Source organism: Lepidochelys olivacea (genome assembly GCF_965140295.1).
Source record: "Lepidochelys olivacea isolate rLepOli2 genome assembly, chromosome: 2".
Classification (NCBI taxonomy): Eukaryota; Metazoa; Chordata; order Testudines; family Cheloniidae; genus Lepidochelys; species Lepidochelys olivacea.
The window spans coordinates 41,749,338-41,774,303 of NC_140412.1; the positions used below are offsets into that span (position 1 = coordinate 41,749,338).

General features: G+C 43.4%; 1 protein-coding gene across 1 annotated transcript in view; it reads right to left on the reverse strand.

The window, feature by feature from the left end:
• LAPTM4B (lysosomal protein transmembrane 4 beta) overlaps positions 1–24,966 on the reverse strand; it is a 125,970-nt gene that overhangs the window by 44,242 nt on the left and 56,762 nt on the right. The window contains exon 5 of the mRNA XM_084620090.1: positions 3,038–3,136. Coding sequence (XP_084476216.1) covers positions 3,038–3,136 — 99 coding nt within the window. The remainder of the gene's footprint in view (positions 1–3,037; positions 3,137–24,966) is intronic.

Below are 24,966 nucleotides of genomic sequence, written 5' to 3' on the forward strand. Positions count from 1 at the left end.
ATTTGAGAATATAAACAGCTGGCGCATTTTACTGGCCCAGAGATTTGGACACACACATTCTTGGCCAGCTCAGCATTAGTAATGGAAATTCATTTTGCCCAAAGTACACTGAAAGTCCAGCAACTTTCCTTTAGATTTGTTCTTAAGAACTCATTTAATATTTATGCTGACATCATCATACGGAGTCACTGACCTATTTACTAATTCTTCCCCCCCTTGCCCTCTGAAAAAAAAACCTGGACTGAGCTTTCAAACAGAGCTTTAGGAAGTGTCACTGGACAGCATAGTGAATCAAAACATTAGTCTCATCTCTGGAGACCCATGTCAAAGGAATTCAATGATCTCAATTTAGCCCATCCTTACTGGTATTTATACACATCACACACCAAACTGCACACATGCATGCACACCCATTCAGTAGGAATGGTAACCTTTCCTCACAAGAGGCGCAAGAGTCAAGTCACATGGGTATGGCAAGATAGTTCTTCCCACGCACCTTTATCCTGAATGTGGAAACTTGCACATTGCCTGATGATCTCCATTTCAAGAACACTAAAATTCATTAAATTCCATCCTTATAAACTTTAATAAACCCCCACATTAATTTCTATTTGCTAAGCAACACAGATCACAGTAATACCATGGTACTAGGCAGCATAAAAGATTAGCAATTCCTGTTTCTTAGCTGTTTCAGTGCCATAGGAAGAAATACAACAGACTCAATGGGTACCTATACACAGCCCAGGGCAGAAAGTCTCAGAGCCTGGGTTGACTGACCTGGGTTTGAGCTATGGTGCTAGAGACAGTTGTGTGGTAATTGGGGTTCAGGCTGGAGCTCAGGCTCTGAAGCCCATACTGTTCCCTAGGCTTCAGAGCCCAAGCCCAAATGTCTACACAGCTATTTTCAGTGGTGTAGTGTGAGTCCCACAAACCTGAGTTTGTCAACCGGGCTCTAAGATTCGCTGCAATGGGCAGCCAGTCACTGTGAAGATGTACCCTGAAAGGGCCATTTCACATGGGCCTATGCAAATACAATCTGCACTTACATCTATTTTGTGAGCACAATACAAATACACATTTTCAGACAGTAAGGGTGGCCAAACACTCCATAACCACAAAGCCACAAAGCAAAGCTGTGCTGACTGCCAAGGATTAATATGATCCAGTGGTTGGGTTTTACAAGATTTCAGTCGCATTTGACATGAAAAAGGGCTTGATCTGTTGGCCCAAAATTGCCTACATAATTAAAATGTGAATTTATCTTTAATGAAAGTAACTTCCCATGCTTTAGAGAGGCTCTGCACGCCTCGCAGTACACCCAGAAATGCCTGTGGGCTAGCGAACTCAGCAATTAGAAATCTCATTAAACCTCTTCCTGCAAGTCCTGTCAAACCCCTGCCCCCAGAGTTAGGGTGACCAGATGTCCTGATTTTATAGGGACAGTCCCAATTTTTGGGTCTTTTTCTTATATTGGCTCCTATTACCCCTCTCCCCCGTCCTGATTTTTCACATTTGCTCTCTCGTCACCCTCCCTAGAGTTCTCCTAGGGTACAAAGATATAGAGAACAGTTTCATATCAGGGCACAGGGATGTATACATGTAACTTACAGGAATACTCCCTCGTGCTGAGATCAGCTTATTCTAATTTTTGCACATTTTGCAGAATCTCTTTTCTGTTGCCTCATTTGCAAAAAAAGAAAACTAGAGCCCAGGCAGCTGAAGAGCACTCAGTGCATCGTAGGAAGAGGGGCTGCAAAGGTGGTTTTCTGCTACCTTTGTGCTCACCTGGCTCAGTAGTACACCAAGCCAGCCCCCCAGTGGAAGTTAAAGCAGTCTGAATGATTTTCCCATAGGGTTCATCATGGCAGCTGGAGATTGCCAGGAAGCCATGGCCACACACTCTAAGCCAGCTGAAGGGAAGAGTGTGTTTTAGAAGCCATGATTCTATGCCATGAGAGATTCCCTCCATACTTGGATGAGTGTGCCAGCTTTAAATAATAGTAATGTGCAGAGCAACCCAAATGCAGGCGAGAATCTGGGCTTGGGTCTTCATGCAGGATACAGTGGTATTTTGTTGCTGTAGCACACTCAAATGTCAAAACTAATGTTTAATCATTAATGTATAAATACTAGAGCCAGGTGAAACTTTCGGCTGAAACTTTCTTTGGTGAACGGTTTCAATTAAACTGCTCCCACCCTCCACCAAAAAAAAAAAAAAAAATCAAAAGTTTCACTGTGGCATTTTTGAAATGTCAGCTTTAGATGTGAAACTTTTGTTTCCAAATTTCTTTCAACTTCATTTAGAGGTTTTTAAAAAGCTCAGAATCGAAACAAAATGTTTCATTTCATGTTGAATGGTATGTTTAATTTGACTCTAAATCCATTTTTTCTCCCAATTTTTCAGAACTGCCAGCAAACAGGGGAAAAAAAAAAGTCAGATATTAGCACAGCTCTAATAAATACACCTATGGTGCTGGATGCTTTCCCTTGGCTAGATGGGAAACTCCTACATTTTGTGATGTCTAAAGCCTGGTCTGCACTACAGACTTATAGTTGTATAACTACATTGCTCAGGGATGCGAAAAATCCACATCCCAAGCGACGTTATACCGACCTGACCCACCCCACGTACACAGCGCTATGTCGACAAGAGAGCTTCTTGGGGAGGTGGATTAACTACACCGACAGGAACAGCTCTCCCATTGGCATAGGAGCATATTCACTTACGTGCTACAATGGCATAGCCACATCAGTGAGCCTGTGCCAATGCAGCGCTTCAAGTGTCGATTTGCCCTAAAGCTGGTTCTCTGTTTGGAGAGATTAAGCATCTGAAGTCGTACAGTTCTGGTGAAAACTGAAAGCCAAAAAGACTATTGCTTTGGGGTTGTTGGGTTGCTGTCAAATCCATGCTAGTTGTATGTCCCACTGGTCATTCAGCCTTGTTAAGTCAACAAAATACTGTTGTTCTGCAGAGAAAGGGGAGGGCTATTCCAAAGACATTCCATATATAGAAGATGAACTTTATACACGTGCTCACCTTGAAAGCCAGAATGATGCTTATAAAGAGTAGAATAATCACAATTAGACAAGTCGGATTTACTGCCATAATCTCTTCCTTGTAGGGAAAGTTAGCAGGCTGCAGAAACAAAAGCATAAATAAAACATTATAAATCTCTTGAAAGATTAGGGAGCCATTCCCCAGGCTCTTTAATTAACAGCTTATGAGAAGCCAGTTAAATCTGATAGCTCTTCTTTGGACCAGTATTTTAGTTTCTGGCACATCTGAACACAATAAGAATTATAACTATAGTGATGTCTTCATACCTCAGAAGACAGGACAATTCAATGTAACATGCACATCTTAGTGAAGAGAAAACTGGAGGGCTGTTTTAGGTTTGGGGTTTCTTTGTTTTTTTGGCCTTATAACTAACCCAAAGGAGAATGGACAGAACTTTGGGAAGTTTAGAGAATGCCAGTGATGGCAGACTGTCAAAGTCAGAGCAAGGTTTGCAAAGAATAAATCTCACACTGATAGCACCTATTCACTATACCTCAGTTTCCTCATCCATACAATCAGATAACAACACACTTTCTACTTCATAGGAAAACTGCTGTTAATGAATAAAATCTTACATTTGAAAGGCACTTTAAGATCGTGGACAAAAGAAGTTAGAGTATTTTTATTATCTGCTGCATTGTTTTAAAATAAAAAAACTGGAAAGCATCAAATTATTCTGAAGCATTGCAATGTGCAATTTGCAACTGCAGTTGGAGTAAGTCTCTACTTATAAATGAAATCGTTCTTTACAAAAGAACTTCACTCAGAGGACTTCAATGTAAACCTCTTCTTGTACACAACAGTTTTGAATACTCTTCTATTTACATTTTAATTAGCCCAGTTCTTCCCCGAGGCATTAAATGAACCAAACTGTTCTGTCAATTAATCTGGATTTACACCAGCGTAACTCCTTGTTGTTACTTAGACCAGAATTTAGCCCCGTGTCTGAGGAATTTCTCTTTTTTTGTCAGCTGTTTGTGAGAAGTTTCTTTATTTAGAATAAAGAAAAGGAGTACTTGTGGCACCTTAGAGACTAACCAATTTATTTGAGCATGAGCTTTCATGCTCAAATAAATAAATTGGTTAGTCTCTAAGGTGCCACAAGTACTCCTTTTCTTTTTGCGAATACAGACTAACACAGCTGTTACTCTGAAACCTTTATTTAGAATGTCCATGAAATGTTTGTAATGCTTAAGATCATCAGATGGTACAACAGATTGGAAATAAGTGCTACAGAAATATATTTTCAACTCCTTGAGAGATGTGTTTTTATTCTTTCATAGAATTTCTTAACTAATGTTTTGATCACTATTTTCATTATAAAATTTCCTGCTTCTTGCAGAAGTCTAGCTAAATCTAAAATTAACTGATTCATTGCCTGCAGAAGAATTTACTTAACAATATGCTATTTCACACAATATCCTTATCGCAAACACAATGAAAGTACAGTAGAACCTCAGAGTTATGAACACCAGTTACGAACTGACTGATCAACCACACACCTAATTTGGAACTGGGAGTACACAATCAGGCAGCAGGGACAAAAAAAAGTCTAGAGTACAGCACTGTATTAAGCATAAATGACTAAAAAATAAAGGGAAAGTTTAAAAAAAGATTTGACAAGGTAAGAAAACTTTCTGTGATTATTTCATTTAAATTATCGGTAAATTGGTTAAAACTGGCATTTTGCTTCTGCATAGTAAAGTTTCAAAGCTGTATTCAGTTACTGTTCAGTTGTAAACTTTTGAAAGAACAGCCATAATGTTTTGTTCAGAGTTACTAACATTTCAGAGTTAGGAACAACCTCCATTCCCGAGGTGTTCGTAACTCTGAGATTCTACTGTAGTTACTCAAAAAGAAAAGGAGTACTTGTGGCATCTTAGAGACTAACCAATTTATTCGAGCATAAGCTTTCGTGAGCTCCGAAAGCTTATGCTCAAATAAATTGGTTAGTCTCTAAGATGCCACAAGTACTCCTTTTCTTTTTGCGAACACAGACTAACACGGCTGTTACTCTGAAACCTGTAGTTACTCAGAGACCCAAAAGGAGCTAGAAGTGTGTTGATAAGAAACCTGATGAAAAACAAAGAAACCTTACCCAAAAATAAATAAATAAATAAATAAAATAATGCAGAAACTTAAAAGATTTCATGCCATGGTATGTACTTCAAGACTACAACTGTGGGGTCTTGTACTTTGTTAGATAGTCTAACCCTTATTGGCTGCTGAAGACAGACTTATAAACAGTTACAATAAAATTTCCTGAATATAATTTCTTCACTACTGAACTTGTACTGAAAACAAAACAAAAAGTAGAATCAATTTGTAACTGGAATGAAGACTCAGACCGAGGACACTTCTGTCATGTTAGACTCTCTGATATCAGAGAACCTCTGTCACAGTTATGAAATTGGATACGTGTCAAGTCCATATTTTGTTCAAACCCAAATGGCATATTTCCAGAATTCAGCTGGGCTGGAATTTGTTCCTCTGAAGGAAAGAGAGGGTGGGGAGGTGGGAAAAAGGAAACTACCAATAAAGTTCCTACTTGTTTAAAGAGCAGGAACATCTGCTAGAGCCATGAACCATTAGCTAGCCAAGTTCAACAGCAGCAGGTGCTACTCATCAGGTCCAAGCTTGTCTACAAGTTTCAGTCAATAGAAATTTCAGATTCTATGGAAATAACAGAACAAGCTACAATAAGCGTCAATATGTATAAAATAGATGATTTTTTGAAGAGTTGAATCTAATGTGAATGCCACAGAATGAGTCAGGATAATTTCTTCTCAGATGACATTTTTCCCTTCTGTTTTGACTATAAAGCCTCAGGATGGACTTCTGTAGGTCTCCTTCCATGTGGGCTACTACGCCTCATTCAGGTAAATTTGAGCTCTATGGCAGCAGTACTGTGTAGTCAGCTCTTTTTCAACACCTCCCGATTAGTGTGAAAGCTCAAGCAATGCCCCCACTTGGTAGTCCCACATGCTCCCTATGACGAAAAGGTTATTTGAAGGCTGACCGATAACACAAGATCAACAGGTCAACCTGGGAGAAAAATATTGTGTTGCAACAAGACTACAGATAGCATCAAGGTCTCCATGTACAGAAGGCAGGTATGGGGCGAGAGATATTTGTATGTTGAACAGCATTATTCTCAGCTAGAATGAGGTCACTGATAAGGCATGTTATACAGGTGATACAGTTAAAGACTGAATTAATATGTGAAATAAGACCAGAGGGCCATATTTTTATGCACAGTAATGAGACAGAAAGCAGAAACACAATGAGACTCAAAAGAAATTCAGCCTATCACTTTGACTAATGTTACCTTTCCTGTTGTCCACACTGGGATTTTACCATTACCAGTTCCTTACCACCACAGTGCGATTTGCACTGGCAAGGTAAGCCATACATATGCAATACATATCCACACTAGGGCTTTCTAGTGGTGCAGCTACACCAGTAATTGAAAACCCAGTACAGAAAAGGCCTGGGAGACAAGTTTCAGAATAAGAGCTTGGTGGGTGCACAATTGATAGGGGTAGAACTCCGGTGGGGGAAAATGTCAACTGTTATAGAAGGTTTGACTGGTCTGTGGCAAAAATTAGTTCACAAGTGAGTTCGCAGCTAGATATTCTATTTGTGCATTAATTAAAACGTGGCCTGTGAGAAGTGTTTGCATGTTAAAAGCATAATGAATGTTTTATTTATATAGCACTGTGGGCATTGATAGTTCTGTATAAATAATAGTTATAATAATAAACTCAGCTTTGGCATGTGTAAGCAGTACTCCCTTTAAGGATGAGGCAGTTAGGTGATCAGCGTATTTTAAGAACTAATGACTTAAAATTTATTTTATAAACTACAATTGCAACAACCTCCCTTCCATCTCCCTCAAATCCCTTACACAGCCAAACTTTTATATTTGCCCCCAATTTTATAACTCAAGAACTCCATGTTTAAATATGGAGTCAATTCTTCTTGAACAGCTATAAACCTTGAAGTATAAAAATCCATTAGAATTTAACAGAAAAAAACCCAGGTGTTTTATAGGGTTTTTTTTAAAGTCGTGCAATGAATTCAATAGATAATTACATCCCTACTTTAGAATTCTATAGGATGACTAAAAAAAAAATCTATTTTCTATTTGATTTAAAGGTTTTTAAGAGTAAATTCTATCTATTTTCATCCCTATTATACCCTATAGGCCCTGGTCTACACTAGGACTTTAGGTCGAATTTAGCAGCGTTAAATCGATGTAAACCTGCACCCGTCCACACGATGAAGCCCTTCATTTCGACTTAAAGGGCTCTTAAAATCGATTTCCTTACTCCACCCCTGACAAAGTGGATTAGCGCTTAAATCGGCCTTGCCGGGTCGAATTTGGGGTACTGTGGACACAATTTGACGGTATTGGCCTCCGGGAACTATCCCAGAGTGCTCCATTGTGACCGCTCTGGACAGCACTCTCAACTCAGATGCGCTGGCCAGGTAGACAGGAAAAGAACCTCGAACTGAATCTCATTTCCTGTTTGGCCAGCGTGGCAAGCTGCAGGTGACCATGCAGAGCTCATCAGCAGAGGTGACCATGATGGAGTCCCAGAATCGCAAAAGAGCTCCAGCATGGACTGAACGGGAGGTACGGGATCTGATCGCTGTATGGGGAGAGGAATCCGTGCTATCAGAACTCCGTTCCAGAAATGCCAAAACCTTGTCAAAATCTCCCAGGGCATGAAGGACAGAGGCCATAACAGGGACCCAAAGCTTAAGGAACTGAGGCAAGCCTACCAGAAAACCAGAGAGGCGAACGGCCGCTCCGGGTCAGAGCCCCAAACATGCCACTTCTATGATGAGCTGCATGCCATTTTAGGGGGTTCAGCCACCACTACCCCAGCCGTGTTGTTTGACTCCTTCAATGGAGATGGAGGCAACACAGAAGCAGGTTTTGGGGACGAAGAAGATGATGATGATGAAGTTGTAGATAGCTCACAGCAAGCAAGCGGAGAAACCGGTTTTCCCGACAGCCAGGAACTGTTTTTCACCCTGGACCTGGAGCCAGTACCCCCCGAACCCACCCAAGGCTGCCTCCTGGACCCGGCAGGCAGAGAAGGGATCTCCGGTGAGTGTACCTTTTAAAATACTATACATGGTTTAAAAGCAAGCATGTGAAAGGATTAATTTGCCCTGGCATTCACGGCTCTCCTGGATGTACTCCCAAAGCCTTTGCAAAAGGTTTCTGGGGAGGGCAGCCTTATTGCGTCCTTCATGGCAGGACACTTTACCACTCCAGGCCAGTAACATGTACTCGGGAATCATTGTACAAAGCAGCATTGCAGTGTATGTTTGCTGGCGTTCAAACAACATCCGTTCTTTATCTCTCTGTGTTATCCTCAGGAGAGTGAGATATCATTCATGGTCACCTGGTTGAAATAGGGTGCTTTTCTTCAGGGGACACTCAGAGGAGCCCATTCCTGCTGGGCTGTTTGCCTGTGGCTGAACAGAAATGTTCCCCGCTGTGAGCCATGGGGAGGGGGAAGGGTTGAGGGGGTAGCCACGCTGGAGGGGGGGGGCGGGGAGGGGGAGGCAAAACGCGAGCTTGTAAAGAAAGCACATGTACTATGTATGTAATGTTAACAGCAAGGTTTACCCTGAAAAAAAGAGTGCAGCCACTGTTTTATACAATGTGTCTTTTTAAATACCGCTGTCCCTCTTTTTTTCTCCACCAGCTGCATGTGTTTCAATGATCACAGGATCTTCTCCTTCCCAGAGGCTAGTGAAGATTAGAAAGAAAAAAAAACGCACTCGTGATGAAATGTTCTCTGAGCTCATGCTGTCCTCCCACACTGACAGAGCACAGACGAATGCGTGGAGGCAAATAATGTCAGAGTGCAGGAAAGCACAAAATGACCGGGAGGAGAGGTGGCAGGCTGAAGAGAGTAAGTGGTGGGCTGAAGACAGGGCTGAAGCTCAAATGTGGCGGCAGCATGACGAGAGGAGGCAGGATTCAATGCTGAGGCTGCTGGAGGATCAAACCAGTATGTTCCAGTGTATGGTTGAGCTGCAGCAAAGGCAGCTGGAGCACAGACTGCCACTACAGCCCCTGTGTAACCAACCGCCCTCCTCCCCAAGTTCCATAGCCTCCACACCCAGACGCCCAAGAACGCGGTGGGGGAGCCACCGGCCAACCAGCCACTCCGCCACAGAGGATTGCCCAAAAAAAAAGAAGGCTGGCATTCAATAAATTTTAAAGTTGTAAACTTTAAGTGCTGTGTGGCATTTTCCCTCCCTCCTCCACCACCCCTCCTGGGCTACCTTGGTAGCCATCTCCCCTATTTGTGTGATGAATGAATAAAGAACGCATGAGTGTGAAGCAACAATGACTTTATTGCCTCTGCAAGCGGTGATCGAAGGGAGGAGGGGAGGGTGCTTAGCTTACAGTGAAGTAGAGTGAACCAAGGGGCGGGGGGTTTCATCAAGGAGAAACAAAGAGAACTTTCACACCGTAGCCTGGCCAGTCATGAAACTGGTTTTCAAAGCTTCTCTGATGCGTACCGCGCCCTCCTGTGCTCTTCTAACCGCCCTGGTGTCTGGCTGTGCGTAACCAGCAGCCAGGCGATTTGCCTCAACCTCCCACCCCGCCATAAACGTCTCCCACTTACTCTCACAGATATTGTGGAGCGCACAGCAAGCAGTAATAACAGTGGGAATATTGGTTTTGCTGAGGTCTAAGCGAGTCAGTAAACTGCGCCAGCGCGCCTTTAAACATCCAAATGCACATTCTACCACCATTCTGCACTTGCTCAGCCTGTAGTTGAACAGCTCCTGACTACTGTCAAGGCTGCCTGTGTACGGCTTCATGAGCCATGGCATTAAGGGGTAGGCTGGGTCCCCAAGGATAACTATAGGCATTTCAACATCCCCAACAGTTATTTTCTGGTCTGGGAATAAAGTCCCTTCCTGCAGCTTTTGAAACAGACCAGAGTTCCTGAAGATGCGAGCGTCATGTATCTTTCCCGGCCATCCCACGTTGATATTGGCGAAATGTCTCTTGTGATCCACCAGAGCTTGCAGCACTATTGAAAAGTACCCCTTGCGGTTTATGTACTCGCCGGCTTGGTGCTCTGGTGCCAAGATAGGGATATGGGTTCTGTCTATGGCCCCACCACAGTTAGGGAATCCCATTGCAGCAAAGCCATCCACTATGACCTGCATATTTCCCAGGGTCACTACCCTTCATATCAGCAGATCTTTGATTGCGTGGGCTACTTGCATCACAGCAGCCCCCACACTAGGTTTGCCCACTCCAAATTGACTCCCAACTGACCGGTAGCTGTCTGGCGTTGCAAGCTTCCACAGGGCTATCGCCACTCGCTTCTCAACTGTGAGGGCTGCTCTCATCTTGGTATTCATGCGCTTCAGGGCAGGGGAAAGCAAGTCACAAAGTTCCATTGAAGTGCCCTTACGCATGCTAAAGTTTCGCAGCCACTGAGAATCGTCCCAGACCTGCAACACTATGCGGTCCCACCAGTCTGTGCTTGTTTCCTGAGCCCAGAATCGGCGTTCCACAGCATGAACCTGCCCCATTAGCACCATGATGCATGCATTGGCAGGGCCCATGCTTTCAGAGAAATCTGTGTCCATGTCCTGGTCACTCACGCGACCGCGCTGACGTTGCCTCCTCGCCCGGTATCGCTCTGCCCGGTTCTGTGCTGCATATACTGCTGGATAATGCGTGTGGTGTTTAATGTGCTCCTAACTGCCAAAGTGAGCTGAGCGGCCTCCATGCTTGCCTTGGTATGGCGTCTGCACAGAAAAAAGGCACGGAACGATTGTCTGCCGTTGCTCTGACGGAGGGAGGGGCGACTGACAACATGGCTTACAGGGAATTAAAATCAACAAAGGGGGTGGCTTTACATCAAAGAGTATTTCAGGCAGGACTTCACGGAGGGTTCCAATAAGAAATGGTGCACCTAAGTAATTGTTCTTATTGGAACAAGGCTGGTCTGGCCTCTGATTGATACATGGCTAGATTTACCTCGCTGCACCTTCTCTGTGAGTGACTGCAGTGTGACCTAGAGGAATGAGTCCCCTAGACAGGGGCAGGGGGGGAAGCAAATGAGTACAAAACAAGTCTGGTCTATTTCTTGTTTTGATCCACTCCATCTATCTTTGGCTGGCAGCAGACGGTGCAGAAGGACTGCATGCCATCCACATCTCAGGGCTGCTCGGCAGAAGATGGTACAATACGACCGTAGCCATCCTCATCTCTTGCCTGCCCTGCAGAAGATGATGCAATAGGACTGCTAGCAATCCATATCGCCTGCCTGCTCACCGTAAGATGGTTCAATAGGACTGACTGCAGGACTAAAGAGAATGACTTGATCAAGTCACTCCAAATTTAGTCCCTGCACCCATGTCTGCCCAGGCGCTCCTGGCCGACGTGGCCAGGAACACCTCGGACATGACGATGACAGCTATCAGTCCTATTGCACTGTCTGCTGCCACAAGGCAATGGGTTGCTGCTACTGTGTAGCAATGCAGTACCGCGTCTGCCAGCACCCAGGAGACATACGGTGACAGTGAGCTGAGCGGGCTCCATGCTTGCCGTGGTATGGCGTCTGCACAGGTAACTCAGGGAAAAAAAAGGCACGAAACGATTGTCTGCCCTTGCTTTCATGGAGAGAGGGAGGGAACGGGGGCCTGACGATATGTACCCAGAACCACCCGCGACAATGTTTTAGCCCCATCAGGCATTGGGATCTCAACCCAGAATTCCAGTGGGCAGCGGAGACTGCAGGAACTGTGGGATAGCTACCCACAGTGCAACGCTCCGGAAGTCAACTCTAGCCTCAGTACCGTGGAAGCACTCTGCTGAGTTAATGCACTTAGAGCATTTTCTGTGGGGACACACACACTCGAATATATAAAACAGATTTCTAAAAAACCGACTTCTATAAATTCAACCTAATTTCGTAGTGTAGACATACCCTAGGACTTTCCTGTAAAAATTTATAATAAAAGCTGACAGCCTTAACTGAAGTGTCACAAAGCAACACCATTCAGATACACAGTGAAACTATTTTACACACTTGATTTGAAATGTACCATTAAATTAGCTGATGAGCTTTACCATTTCTATACATTAGTAAAAACCAAGCTTACATATGTTGTTTTCAGAATACCATGTTTCCATGCCTGTGGCTTAATTTATTACGTATACTGTATGAGATGATAAAATTAAACTCTTAATCTTTTAAGGTTTTAGAAAGTACATGTATCAAAGCTTTAGTGAGGATAAAGAAAAGGAGTATGCTTTAAGTCAAACTACTTTAAATAATTACTATTACAAGAAATAGGGTGCGGTTTGTTTTAAAAGTCAATACAAGTACAAATTTAATATCAATTAAAATAGTCTCTATTAAAATAATTACAGTTCTAATGATCAGGGTGTCTAATGTAGGTTAGAACCATCAGTTTAGGGCTGACCACCACCATAGAACATTTAAAATCATTAGATTTGTGGTTAGACTAACTGCTTATTTTACATAATTCTTTGTGCTGTGATGTTCTTGCAATTTATGGAACATTTTAAAGGATATATTTGTGTGCAAGTACACATGAATGACAACAGGTTTCCAAAGGTACCCAAACTGCTAAAAAGCAACATTCAGTGCAGGTTGACATCAGAAAATTGCAAAGTACATGTGGAAACAATGTCACATGTTTCAAATACATGGTGATGTTAACAAAGGACCCACTTCTGTCACCTCCTATGTCGAATGGTGCCTCATTCCATGGAAATTATTTGGAGCAATTATATAGTAAGGTCCAATTCAATGTGCATAAGGCTGGCAGATCTATGCCCAACGCAAGCAGATTTAACAATCCTGCATGTTCAGACAGAAGCAAGGAAAGAGGTGAAGCTCAGATGGGCTGGTTTTTGATCTACCAGTGACCACAAGCAGCAGAGAATTAGGAGCGCTATTTTAATAATGTCCTTGGGTTATTGCTAAAAATTCTATTAGCAGATGCGTACATTTTTCCAGATGTCTATTACTAAAGTTTCTTCAAGGATTGTCCCTGAAAGAGCTCTGTTCCACAGAGCGTTACTCCCCCACCCCTTCACAGTGACACCACAGTGACAAATGCCATAAAAATGCCTAGAAGTAAATATACAAACCCTAGTCCTTCACCCTTCTTCCACCCTGAGGTCTTCCCAGGCCTTGGCCAAAGGGATCTGGACAAGATCCATTCTGGGCTTATTTATAAGTTATCTTGAGGGACAATTCTTAAGGTACCCAGAACTGTGAGTCACCTTGTTATTCCTCCCCCGTCTCTGATGAGAGGGAGACTTGCTTGTGCTTAACTGGGTGTCAGATCCCTGACACCACCAGCGTATTAGCCACCAAAGCACTCTCCTCTGGGCTATGCCAGCCCTTACTTTGTCTTGCAGGTTAAAAACAGGTGCACCCTAATCCCCAAACCCTTTGAAATGTTCCGCTGTGATATCCAACCCCTTCTTCCCCGAACACTGAAAGGAATACCAGTTCTGCTGCCAGTGGTCAGGATCAGCTCCTAGCTTAATATCATAGCACTTATCTGTTGATACTGAAAACAAGGATAAGTTTATTACCAAAGATTCAAGGCTAATGGAAACAAAATGTTACATATAAAACAAAAGCGGAACAGTCTTGTAGAGACTAAACTTAACAGGCTAAACTCCTGCCTAAAGAAGTTTCTCATCCCAAATGTCCTTTGTGGCATTTCAACGAAGCCTGGTTGCGATTCCGTTTTCATAGCTGTAATTGCACTGCCCAACTACTGGATAAAGGACTGTTTTTCTTGCTTTCTACTTATATCCCAAAGTTCATGGTCTCTACCTCAGTCAGGATAACCCCCTCTCCAGTGTGCTGCCTCCCTGTTGATTTCACATCCACCAGTTGAGCTTGTATGTACATGGGGCTTCCACTGCTTATTTACGTGTCGACCGAGAGGCAGGTGAAAAAACACATCTTTTTTCTAACAGAAGGCCTGTTCGTTAACTCTGCCTTGATAAAATCTTCAGGAGCATATTTTCAGTATAAATACGCAACTTCTTATATATTATCTGTTCATACTTTCACAGCAATACTATCAGCGTGACCCTGGTTTTCATTTAAGACCTCACATGGCATTCTTTGGTGAACCAGAATGTACATACCAGAATCAGGATATTCTTGGAACCCCTTTGCCAGTTGGCATTAAAGGGCTGGTTCTTAGGGTCAGGCTATTACTAAACTTTCTCCTGAGGGTTGTCCATCTCCCTGAAAGAGCTGTGGTCCTAGCAGCATCACTCCCCACATTTACAATGACACCACAGTGATAAACGCCATAAAGATGCCTAGAAGTAAATACACAAAGTCTAATCCAGGTGTTCTCAAACTGGGGGTCGCGCAGTTATTACATGGGGAGGGGGTGTAGGGGTCGCACTCAGAGGCTAGCTATGTGAAAGGGGTCACCACTACAAAAATTTGAGAACCACTGGTCTAATCCTTCACCCTCCTCCCACCCTGAGGTCTACCCAGGCTTTTGGACAAAGGGACCTGGCCAAGATCCCTTCAGGGCTTATTTATCAATTATGTTGAGGGATCACACTGTGCAGCATGACTCACACTCTCACCACCAGGAGAGAAAGGTATTACTTACAGTTTTATTCTAACCATAATGCTAAAAAATACAAAATTTGTCTAGTAAAAATATGAAGGAGAACAAAAACCTTCGATAAGGTAAACTTCACCTCTCCCTTTTGCTTCTGCATGGTCAGATAGGATTATTTAATCCATTCAGTTTGGGCACAAATCTGCCAGCCTTACATACACTGGAGTACTTGCTTAGTAAAGTTCAGTTAGTTTCAGTGAAACTGCTCACAGAATTAGGTGCAACTACAAATCAGCATTTCCCATTGATAATACCTACCATTAACAACACAATGTAATGTTTGAGCCAGAACGTGTTTTAAAGACTTTGTATCCACCTTTTCTAAATAATTGCATCAATATTTTGCCAGCAGGTCCATCAGCTAAAAACTGGTCCATGGTCTTCCTTGCAAAGAGCAGACAATGTTAACAACTAGAGTGGAGTTACTTTCAGAATCCTATTGCTGTGCCTGTATGCTTTGTGGGAGTGCTCAAGAGAGCACAGTATGCCAGTAATCTGCTACTCGCACTGATACCCTGATCATCTTCAGAGTCCTGATATTGGTTTATATAGCCCATAGACTAGACCCCTGCTATGTCACGGTCTCTCCTTCTGGCACTGCAAAGGCAATAACTGTCTAGCACACTAGATTTAACAGAGCCCCAATATAAACCTGAGGTAGCCGGAAGTTAAATCTCCTCAACCGCAGACCAAAGCTCTCAGAGGAGATCAGGAAGTATTCAGTTCTTCCCATTTTCAGGTCACACTGTAAGACTCACCGCTTTGCCACAGCATACCCTAGAGAGCCAGAGTAGGAAAAAATGCAGCTGTGTTCAGGAAGCAGCCAATGATTAGACCAAGAGCAGGAGGGAGACGTTGTCTGTCCTCCTTGATGGTTCTTATTGCGTTTATATCCTTGTATGACACATGGGCACTATATAGGTGCTTTAGAAATGAAGAGTAGACTACAGAAAGCAGGTTGCTGCTTCTACCAAGGCAGCCCACTGTGCAGTTCAAACTGCAGAAATGCTTCTGATGGCAGGCCAAGGGGACTCAAAGTGACTGGAAAACCAATATTGTGGGGAAATTGTTCAGCCCAGCTCCCGTGTGGCTACGGACAGTGTAGCAGAATGCTTAAACTGTATTATACTGTTCAGCCACTAAGAGGCACTGTAAACTACCTTGTTTATGCATTAAAGCATCTTATTATGCACACATCTGGTGTGTGTGTCACTCAGAAACAAGCTCTGTAGCCAGTCCATAGCTGGTACAGGAACATGACAGTCTCAAAAGCAAACTAGTGCCAGAGGAGAACTGAAATAGAAGGAAAACAGCAACAAAGGATGCAAACAGAAGGAACAAGAATAAAGCAACAAAGGTTGCAGGATCTCATCAACATGCCACTCTTCAATGCCCCACAGAACTTCAGCTTTGACAAACCTTCACAGTGGACAGATTGGAAGCAGTATTTTGCAAGGTTTCACATTGCAAACAAACTCCACAAGGAAACTGGAGACATACAGGTATCTTCTTTAATTTATGTGATGGAGAAGCAAACAAAGCATATCTTTAAACCCTTTGACTTTACCAAAGATAGTCACAACGATGACTATGAAAGGGTTTTGGCTATGTTTGATGCATACTATATATCTCAGAGAAATGTGTTTATGAAAGAGCACGTTTTCACCAGAGAATTCAAGAACCAGGGGAAATGTTGAATATTTTTATAAGAGCTCTGCCGCATACATTGGCTGAAACTGATTTGGGGATTGCAAAACACGAAAGTAGAAACAGGGTGGTTACTGGGAGAACAGATCAAAATCTTTCACAGCAGCTACAACTGAAGACAGACCTAACCCTCACCACCTCTACACAGAAAGCAAAGCAATCTGAACCAGTCAAACCACAAACCAAAGGCAGGAGAAAGTTAAAAAACCTTAAGCTAGCTTCAATGCTATAAACAGATACTTGAGTGTTAAAAGTCATTGTCATAAAAGCCACTGAGGCAAGGAGAGAGAACTCCCAGATACCAAGGGAAAAATTCCCCCATGCATACACAAGGTGTGGAAAAAGTCAGATCCCAAGAGATGATGCATGTTCAGCCTGAAGAGAAAGGTGTAATAAATGCACAAAATACGGATATTTTGAAGCTGTTTGCAGCACCAAAGTGGCAGGGAATTGACTCATATTACAGACAGTCAAGAACCATTCTTCTGGGATCTAGCACTTGTGAGGACAAAGATCCTGCCTAGAGAATGAAATTTAGTATTCACAGCAAAACAATTCACTTTAAAATTGATTCAGGCACTGATATCAGAGTCATCTCAGAAGGGATTTACAATCACCTTCAACTCCTCCCACAGCTGAAGTCACCTGACAGCTCTGACTAGCCCGGGAGGTATTCTCAACTGCATGGACCTGTTCACCACAGATACAACTTACAAAGACAAAAAGCTGTGTATGTGATCAAAGGACCACAGACCAACAAGCTTCTCATCCACAGGGTGACAGCCATGTTGGGCCTAGTGCGAAAGGTGAAAGAACTCAATGGAATATTTACTGAAATTGGACTTTTGAAAGGAGATCCAGTACAAAAAACCTTAAGAGACAATGGTGAACTATATAGCGTACATACCCGTCACAGGATTTCTATCCCATTACTTCATAAAGTGGAAATGGAGTTAAAGAGAATAGAGATGATTGGCATAATCAAGAAAATCTTTGAGCCAACAGCACAGTGTGCCCCAATGGTACCAGTTATAAATAAAAATGGGAAAAATGAATCTGTGTGGATCTTAGAAGACTTAATGAAACAGTTGTGAGAAAAATATAGCCTCCCAACACAGGATGACTTTCTCCCCAGAGCAAAAGGAGCTACAATATATTTTAAGATGGATTTGCAGATTCTGGTAAATTCCTTTAGCCAAAGAAAGTGCTAAACTGACTACATTTATCACATCTTTCGGGAGATTTTACTTTTGAAACTACCTTTTGGGATTACCAGTTCTCCTGAAATTTTCCGAAGAAAAATGGTGGAATTGTTAACGAACACAAGTGGAGTTGTAGTTTTCATGGATGATATTCTGACACATGGATGTTCCAAGGAAGAATGCAACACAATCCTCAAAGTCCTAAGTCTAATCATTCAGTCTGGACTGAAAATAACCAAGGAAAAAACTGATTTTTAACTTACCCCAAATTGAGATTTTGGGACAGACACAAAAAATAAAATCAGGCCTAGTCCTGAAAAAGTAAAAGCAATTTGAGAATTGAATGCACCAGTTAATGTACCAGAATGGAGACGTGTCCTGGGGATGGTAAATTACCTTGGTCAATACCTACAGGACCATTCTTCAGTGACAGAACTACTGAATGAATTGTTAAAGTCCAACTCATCTTGCCTATGGGGACCAAGATTACTTCACTGCCTTCAAAAAGGTAAGATAAATTATCTCAACAGCTCCAGTTCTCAACTACTATGTTGTGAACAAACCCGCAATGGTCAGTGCAGAGGCATGTATCTATGACCTAGGTGGTGTACTACTGCAACAGCATGGCTCTCAGTGAAAGCCAACTGCATTTTGCTTACACTTACACACGCACACAAAAAAAACACCCACTATGCACAGATAGAAAAAGGGAGTGCCTGGCGAGCATGTGGACATGTCAGAACTTTGACAAATCTCTATGTGGACTGAACTGGCTTTTTACTGATAAGATGCTTGTAACCCTCATCAACTAAAAAACTCAGCTCAAGATCTATTGATAAGGTTAATGTGCTTTAACCCAATTGCTAAATACGTTCCTGAGAAAAAAGTGGTAGTAGAAGACTGCCATGGAGCCCTTATTCACTCTCAACTACCCGTGTGCTCAAAGATGACAAAAGTATATGTGGATGCATAGAGACCAGTGTCAGAAAAGAGACTACTCCATCTACAAAAAGCAACATCAACTGACATGCAACTTCATGAAGTTCAAAATTACATTATAGCCAGCTGGCCCAAGTATCTAAATGACACTAAGGAAGTTACAAGAGTATTTTGCAGTGTGTGGACAATTACGTGAGTCAAATGGGCTCATGATTAAAGGCAACTGGAGCCTAATTCTAAATGAAATGGGAGGAGAAATCCTAAATTTCATCCATGAAGGATATCAAGAATTAACTAAATACTGTGAACAGGCCAGTCAAGTCAGTGTAGTGGCTGGGTATCATCAAGGACAAAGAATGAAGTATATATGTGTGAATGTTGCAGGGCTAAAAGATCAACACAAAGAATCTTTAACACCACCACTACCAGAGAGAGCTTGGAAGAGGCTAACTACAGATTTGTGAATTCAGAGGACATCGTTATCTAGTCATCATGGACTAGTCTTGCAGGTATATAGAAATAATGTACTTGAAAGACATAACATGGCACAGTGTTATCAAGAAACTGAAGTGCACTTTTGCTCACTCTGGTATTTCAGAACAACTAGTGATGGAAAATTCACTGCAGCAAAATGTAAGTCATTCCAAACAAATATAATTTTAATCATTTTACTAGTAGCCCACATTACCCACAAGAGGCTGAGAGAGCTGTACAGACAGCCAAGAAAATCTTACATCAGGAAAATCCATTCTTTGCCCTTCTGAGTTACAGATCAACGCCAATAGAAGCTACTGGATCAGGGCCGGCCTACAACATTTTGGCACCTGAGGCGGGGAGCTCAAATGACAGCCCCATGCCCCCTTGCTTGAGCCAAAACTTTGAAAGGTCTCAGTTCTGCCTTCTTCCTGTTCTACTCCTCTCATGGTACTGCTCTGCTACCTACCCCAATAAAGGAGAACTAACAACTTAAATGCCTTTTCACAAATTTTAAGTAACACTTAACTTTCAAATGCCTGAACAGCAAATGTAGCTTTTCTTGTCTGCATAGTAAACACTGGCATTTTTATCTGTTTGAATAATCAAAGTGGTGCTTTCCGTGCCTTCTTGGTTACAAAGATTTGAACTGCTTCCTGAAGGTCCACAGTCTGGGCCAGCTCATGCTCTACTGAGATGGTTGCAAGGCCGACCAGCCTCTCCTATGTCATTGTGGAGCGTAGATGTGTTTTTATTAACTTCATCTTGGAGTAGCTGCATTCTCCACTGGCAACTGTTACAGGAAGTGTTAGAAGTGGTGTTCTCGTCCATCCTCCCCGTGGAAGGAAAAGACTGGGGCCGGGACCGTCGAATCGTGGAAGTCAACTAATGGCTACGCAAGTGGTGTCGGAGAGAAGGCTTTGGATTCTTTGACTATGGGATGGTGTTCCATGAAGGAGGAGTGCTGGGCAGAGACGGGCTCCATCTTACAAAGAGAGGGAAGAGCATCTTTGCGAGCAGGCTGGCTAACCTACTGAGGAGGGCTTTAAACTAGGTTTACCGGGGGTAGGAGACCAAAGCCCGGAGGTAAGTGGGCAAGCGGGATACCGGGAGGAAGCACAGGCAGGAACGTCTGTGAGGGGAGGGCTCCTACCTCATACTGAGAATGAGGGGCGATCAGCAGGTTATCTCAAGTGCCTATATACAAATGCACAAAGCCTTGGAAACAAGCAGGTAGAACTGGAGGTCCTGGTGAAGTCAAGGAATTATGACGTGATTGGAATAACAGACTTGGTGGGTTTCAGAGTAACAGCCGTGTCAGTCTGTATTCGCAAAAAGAAAAGGAGTACTTGTGGCACCTTAGAGACTAACCAATTTATTTGAGCATGAGCTTTCGTGAGCTACAGCTCACTTCATCGGATGCATGCCGTGGAAACTGCAGCAGACTTTATTTATACACAGAGAATATGAAAAAATACCTCCTCCCACCCCACTGTCCTGCTGGTAATAGTTTATCTAAAGTGATCATCAGGTGGGCCATTTCCAGCACAAATCCAGGTTTTCTCACCCTCCACCCCCCCACACAAATTCACTCTCCTGCTGGTGATAGCCCATCCAAAGTGACAACTCTTTACACAATGTGCATGATAATAAGGTTGGGCCATTTCCTGCACAAATCCAGGTTCTCTCACCCCCTCACCCCCCTCCCAAATACCACACACACAAACTCACTATCCTGCTGGTAATAGCTCATCCAAAGTGACCATTCTCCCTACAATGTGCATAATTAAGGTGGGCCATTTCCAGTACAAATCCAGGTTCTCTCACATCCCCCCCACCCCCATACACACACAAACTCACTCTCCTGCTGGTAATAGCTCATCCAAACTGACCACTCTCCAAGTTTAAATCCAAGTTAAACCAGAACATCGGGGGGGGGGGGTAGGAAAAAACAAGAGGAAACAGGCTACCTTGCATAATGACTTAGCCACTCCCAGTCTCTATTTAAACCTAAATTAATAGTATCCAATTTGCAAATGAATTCCAATTCAGCAGTTTCTCGCTGGAGTCTGGATTTGAAGTTTTTTTGTTTTAAGATAGCGACCTTCATGTCTGTGATTGCGTGACCAGAGAGATTGAAGTGTTCTCCGACTGGTTTATGAATGTTATAATTCTTGACATCTGATTTGTGTCCATTTATTCTTTTACGTAGAGATTGTCCAGTTTGACCAATGTACATGGCAGAGGGGCATTGCTGGCACATGATGGCATATATCACATTGGTGGATGTGCAGGTATACGAGCCTCTGATAGTGTGGCTGATGTTATTAGGCCCTGTGATGGTGTCCCCTGAATAGATATATGGGCACAATTGGCAACGGGCTTTGTTGCAAGGATAAGTTTCTGGGTTAGTGGTTCTGTTGTGTGGTATGTGGTTGTTGGTGAGTATTTGCTTCAGGTTGCGGGGCTGTCTGTAGGCAAGGACTGGCCTGTCTCCCAAGATTTGTGAGAGTGTTGGGTCATCCTTTAGGATAGGTTGTAGATCCTTAATAATGCGTTGGAGGGGTTTTAGTTGGGGGCTGAAGGTGATGGCTAGTGGTGTTCTGTTATTTTCTTTGTTAGGCCTGTCCTGTAGTAGGTAACTTCTGGGAACTCTTCTGGCTCTATCAATCTGTTTCTTTACTTAACTCACATGACTGGAGTACTGTCATGGATGGTTATAAACTGTTCAGGAATGACAGGCAAGGCAGAAAAGGTGGGGGAGTAGCACCATATGTAAGGGAGCAGTATGACTGCTCAGAGCTCTGGTATGAAACTGCAGAAAAACCTGAGTGTCTCTGGATTAAGTTTAGAAGTGTGAGCAACAAGAGTGATGTAGTGGTGGGAGTCTGCTATAGACCACCAGACCAGGAGGATGAGGTGGATGAGGATTTCTTCCGGCAACTCGCAGAAGCTACTAGATCGCACGCCCTGGTTCTCATGGGTGACTTTAATTTTCCTGATATCTGCTCGGAGAGCAATACAGCGGTGCACAGACAATCCAGGAAGTTTTTGGAAAATGTAAGGGACAATTTCCTGGTGCAAGTGCTGGAGGATCCAACTAGGGGGAGAGCTTTTCTTGACCTGCTGCTCACAAACCAGGAAGAATTAGTAGGGGAAGCAAAAGTGGATGGGAATCTGGGAGGCAGTGACCATGAGTTGGTCGAGTTCAGGATCCTGACACAGGGAAGAAAGGTAAGCAGCAGAATACGGACCCTGGACTTCAGAAAAGCAGACTTCGACTCCCTCAGAGAGCTGATGGGTAGGATCCCCTGGGGGACTAACATGAAGGGGAAAGGAGTCCAGGAGAGCTGGCTGTATTTCAAAGAATCCCTATTGAGGTTACAGGGCCAAACCATCCCGATGTGTCGAAAGAATAGTAAATATGGCAGGCGACCAGCTTGGCTTAACAGTGAAATCCTTGCGGATCTTAAGCATAAAAAAGAAGCTTACAAGAAGTGGAAGATTGGACATATGACCAGGGAAGAGTATAAAAATATTGCTCGGGCATGTAGGAATGAAATCAGGAGGGCCAAATCGCACCTGGAGCTGCAGCGAGCAAGAGATGTTAAGAGTAACAAGAAGGGTTTCTTCAGGTATGTTGGCAACAAGAAGAAAGCCAAGGAAAGTGTGGGCCCCTTACCGAATGAGGGAGGCAACCTAGTGACAGAGGATGTGGAAAAAGCTAATGTATTCAATGCTTTTTTTGCCTCTGTCTTCATGAACAAGGTCAGCTCCCAGACTGCTGCGCTGGGCAACACAGCATGGGGAGTAGGTGGCCAGCCCTCTGTGGAGAAAGAAGTGGTTAGGCACTATTTAGAAAAGCTGGACATGCACAAGTCCATGGGGCCGGATACGTTGCATCTGAGAGTGCTAAAGGAGTTGGCGGCTGTGATTACAGAGCCATTGGCCATTATCTTTGAAAACTCATGGCGATCGGGGGAAGTCCCAGACGACTGGAAAAAGGCTAATGTAGTGCCCATCTTTAAAAAAGGGAAGGAGGAGGATCCTGGGAACTACAGGCTAGTCAGCCTCACCTCAGTCCCCGGAAAAATCATGGAGCAGGTCCTCAAGGAATCAATCCTGAAGCACTTACACGAGAGGAAAGTGATCAAGAACAGTCAGCATGGATTCAGCAAGGGAAGGTCATGCCTGACTAATCTAATCACCTTCTATGATGAAATTACTGGTTCTGTGGATGAAGGGAAAGCAGTGGATGTATTGTTTCTTGACTTTAGCAAAGCTTTTGACACGGTCTCCCACAGTATTCTTGTCAGCAAGTTAAAGAAGTATGGGCTGGATGAATGCACTATAAGGTGGGTAGAAAGTTGGCTAGATTGTCGGGCTCAACGGGTAGTGATCAATGGCTCCATGTCTAGTTGGCAGCCGGGATCAAGTGGAGTGCCCCAGGGGTCGGTCCTGGGGCCGGTTTTGTTCAATATCTTCATGAATGATCTGGAGGATGGTGTGGATTGTACTCTCAGCAAATTTGCGGATGATACTAAACTAGGAGGAGTGGTAGATACGGTGGCAGGTAGGGATAGGATACAGAGGGACCTAGACAAATTGGAGGATTGGGCCAAAAGAAATCTGATGAGGTTCAACAAGGATAAGTGCAGGGTCCTGCACTTACGACAGAAGAATCCAATGCACTGCTACAGACTAGGGACCGAATGGCTAGGCAGCAGTTCTGCGGAAAAGGACCTAGGGGTTGACAGTGGACGAGAAGCTGGATATGAGTCAACAGTGTGCCCTTGTTGCCAAGAAGGCCAATGGCATTTTGGGATGTATAAGTAGGGGCATAGCCAGCAGATCGAGGGACGTGATCATTCCCCTGTATTCGACATTGGTGAGGCCTCATCTGGAGTACTGTGTCCAGTTTTGGGCCCCACACTACAAGAAGCATGTGGAAAAATTAGAGAGAGAGTCCAGTGAAGGGCAACAAAAATGATTAGGGGTCTGGAACACATGACTTATGAGGAGAGGCTGAGGGAACTGGGATTGTTTAGCCTGCAGAAGAGAAGAATGAGGGGGAATTTGATAGCTGCTTTCAACTACCTGAGAGGTAGTTCCAAAGAGGATGGTTCTAGACTATTCTCAGTGGTAGAAGATGACAGGACAAGGAGTAATGATCTCAAGTTACAGTGGGGGAGGTTTAGGTTGGATATTAGGAAAAACTTTTTCACTAGGAGGGTGGTGAAACATTGGAATGCGTTACCTAGGGAGGTGGTGGAATCTCCTTCCTTAGATATTTTTAAGGTCAGGCTTGACAAAGCCCTGGCTGGGATGATTTAATTGGGGATTGGTCCTGCTTTGAGCAGGGGTTTGGACTAGACCTCCTGAGGTCCCTTCCAACCCTGATATTCTATGATTCTAAGAGCCTTTGGAGTTGATCCTGCTGAAATGTATCTTGAGAAGGCTTTCAGTTCATCACCTAAATCACTCGCATCAATATCGTGCATGTCATCATGTGTCAACACTGTCTCTAGTGCCCTGCATTGTCTCTAGTGTAGGTCTTCTTCGGATAGCGTGAGGAGTTTTGGAATATCATACAACATACCAAATATACTGCTGTGTTCCTTGAGCTGCATGAAACGTTCAACTGACTGCATTGCACAATCTAGCATCTGGTTAAAGAATTCAATTTTGAATTGTTGTTTGGAGTCTCTTATGGGATTATCCGTGCCTCGTAATCAAACTGTCATCTACTTCTTCAGTGACTCTTGTAGACTTGAATGGGTGGGAAAATAGCTTCAGTGTGAAGTTCCTCTGCCAACTTCTGTGCACTCTTCAGAACGTTCTGAAATCCCTCATCTGACCGGTAAGACTGTAGGTATGACTTTGCTTTAT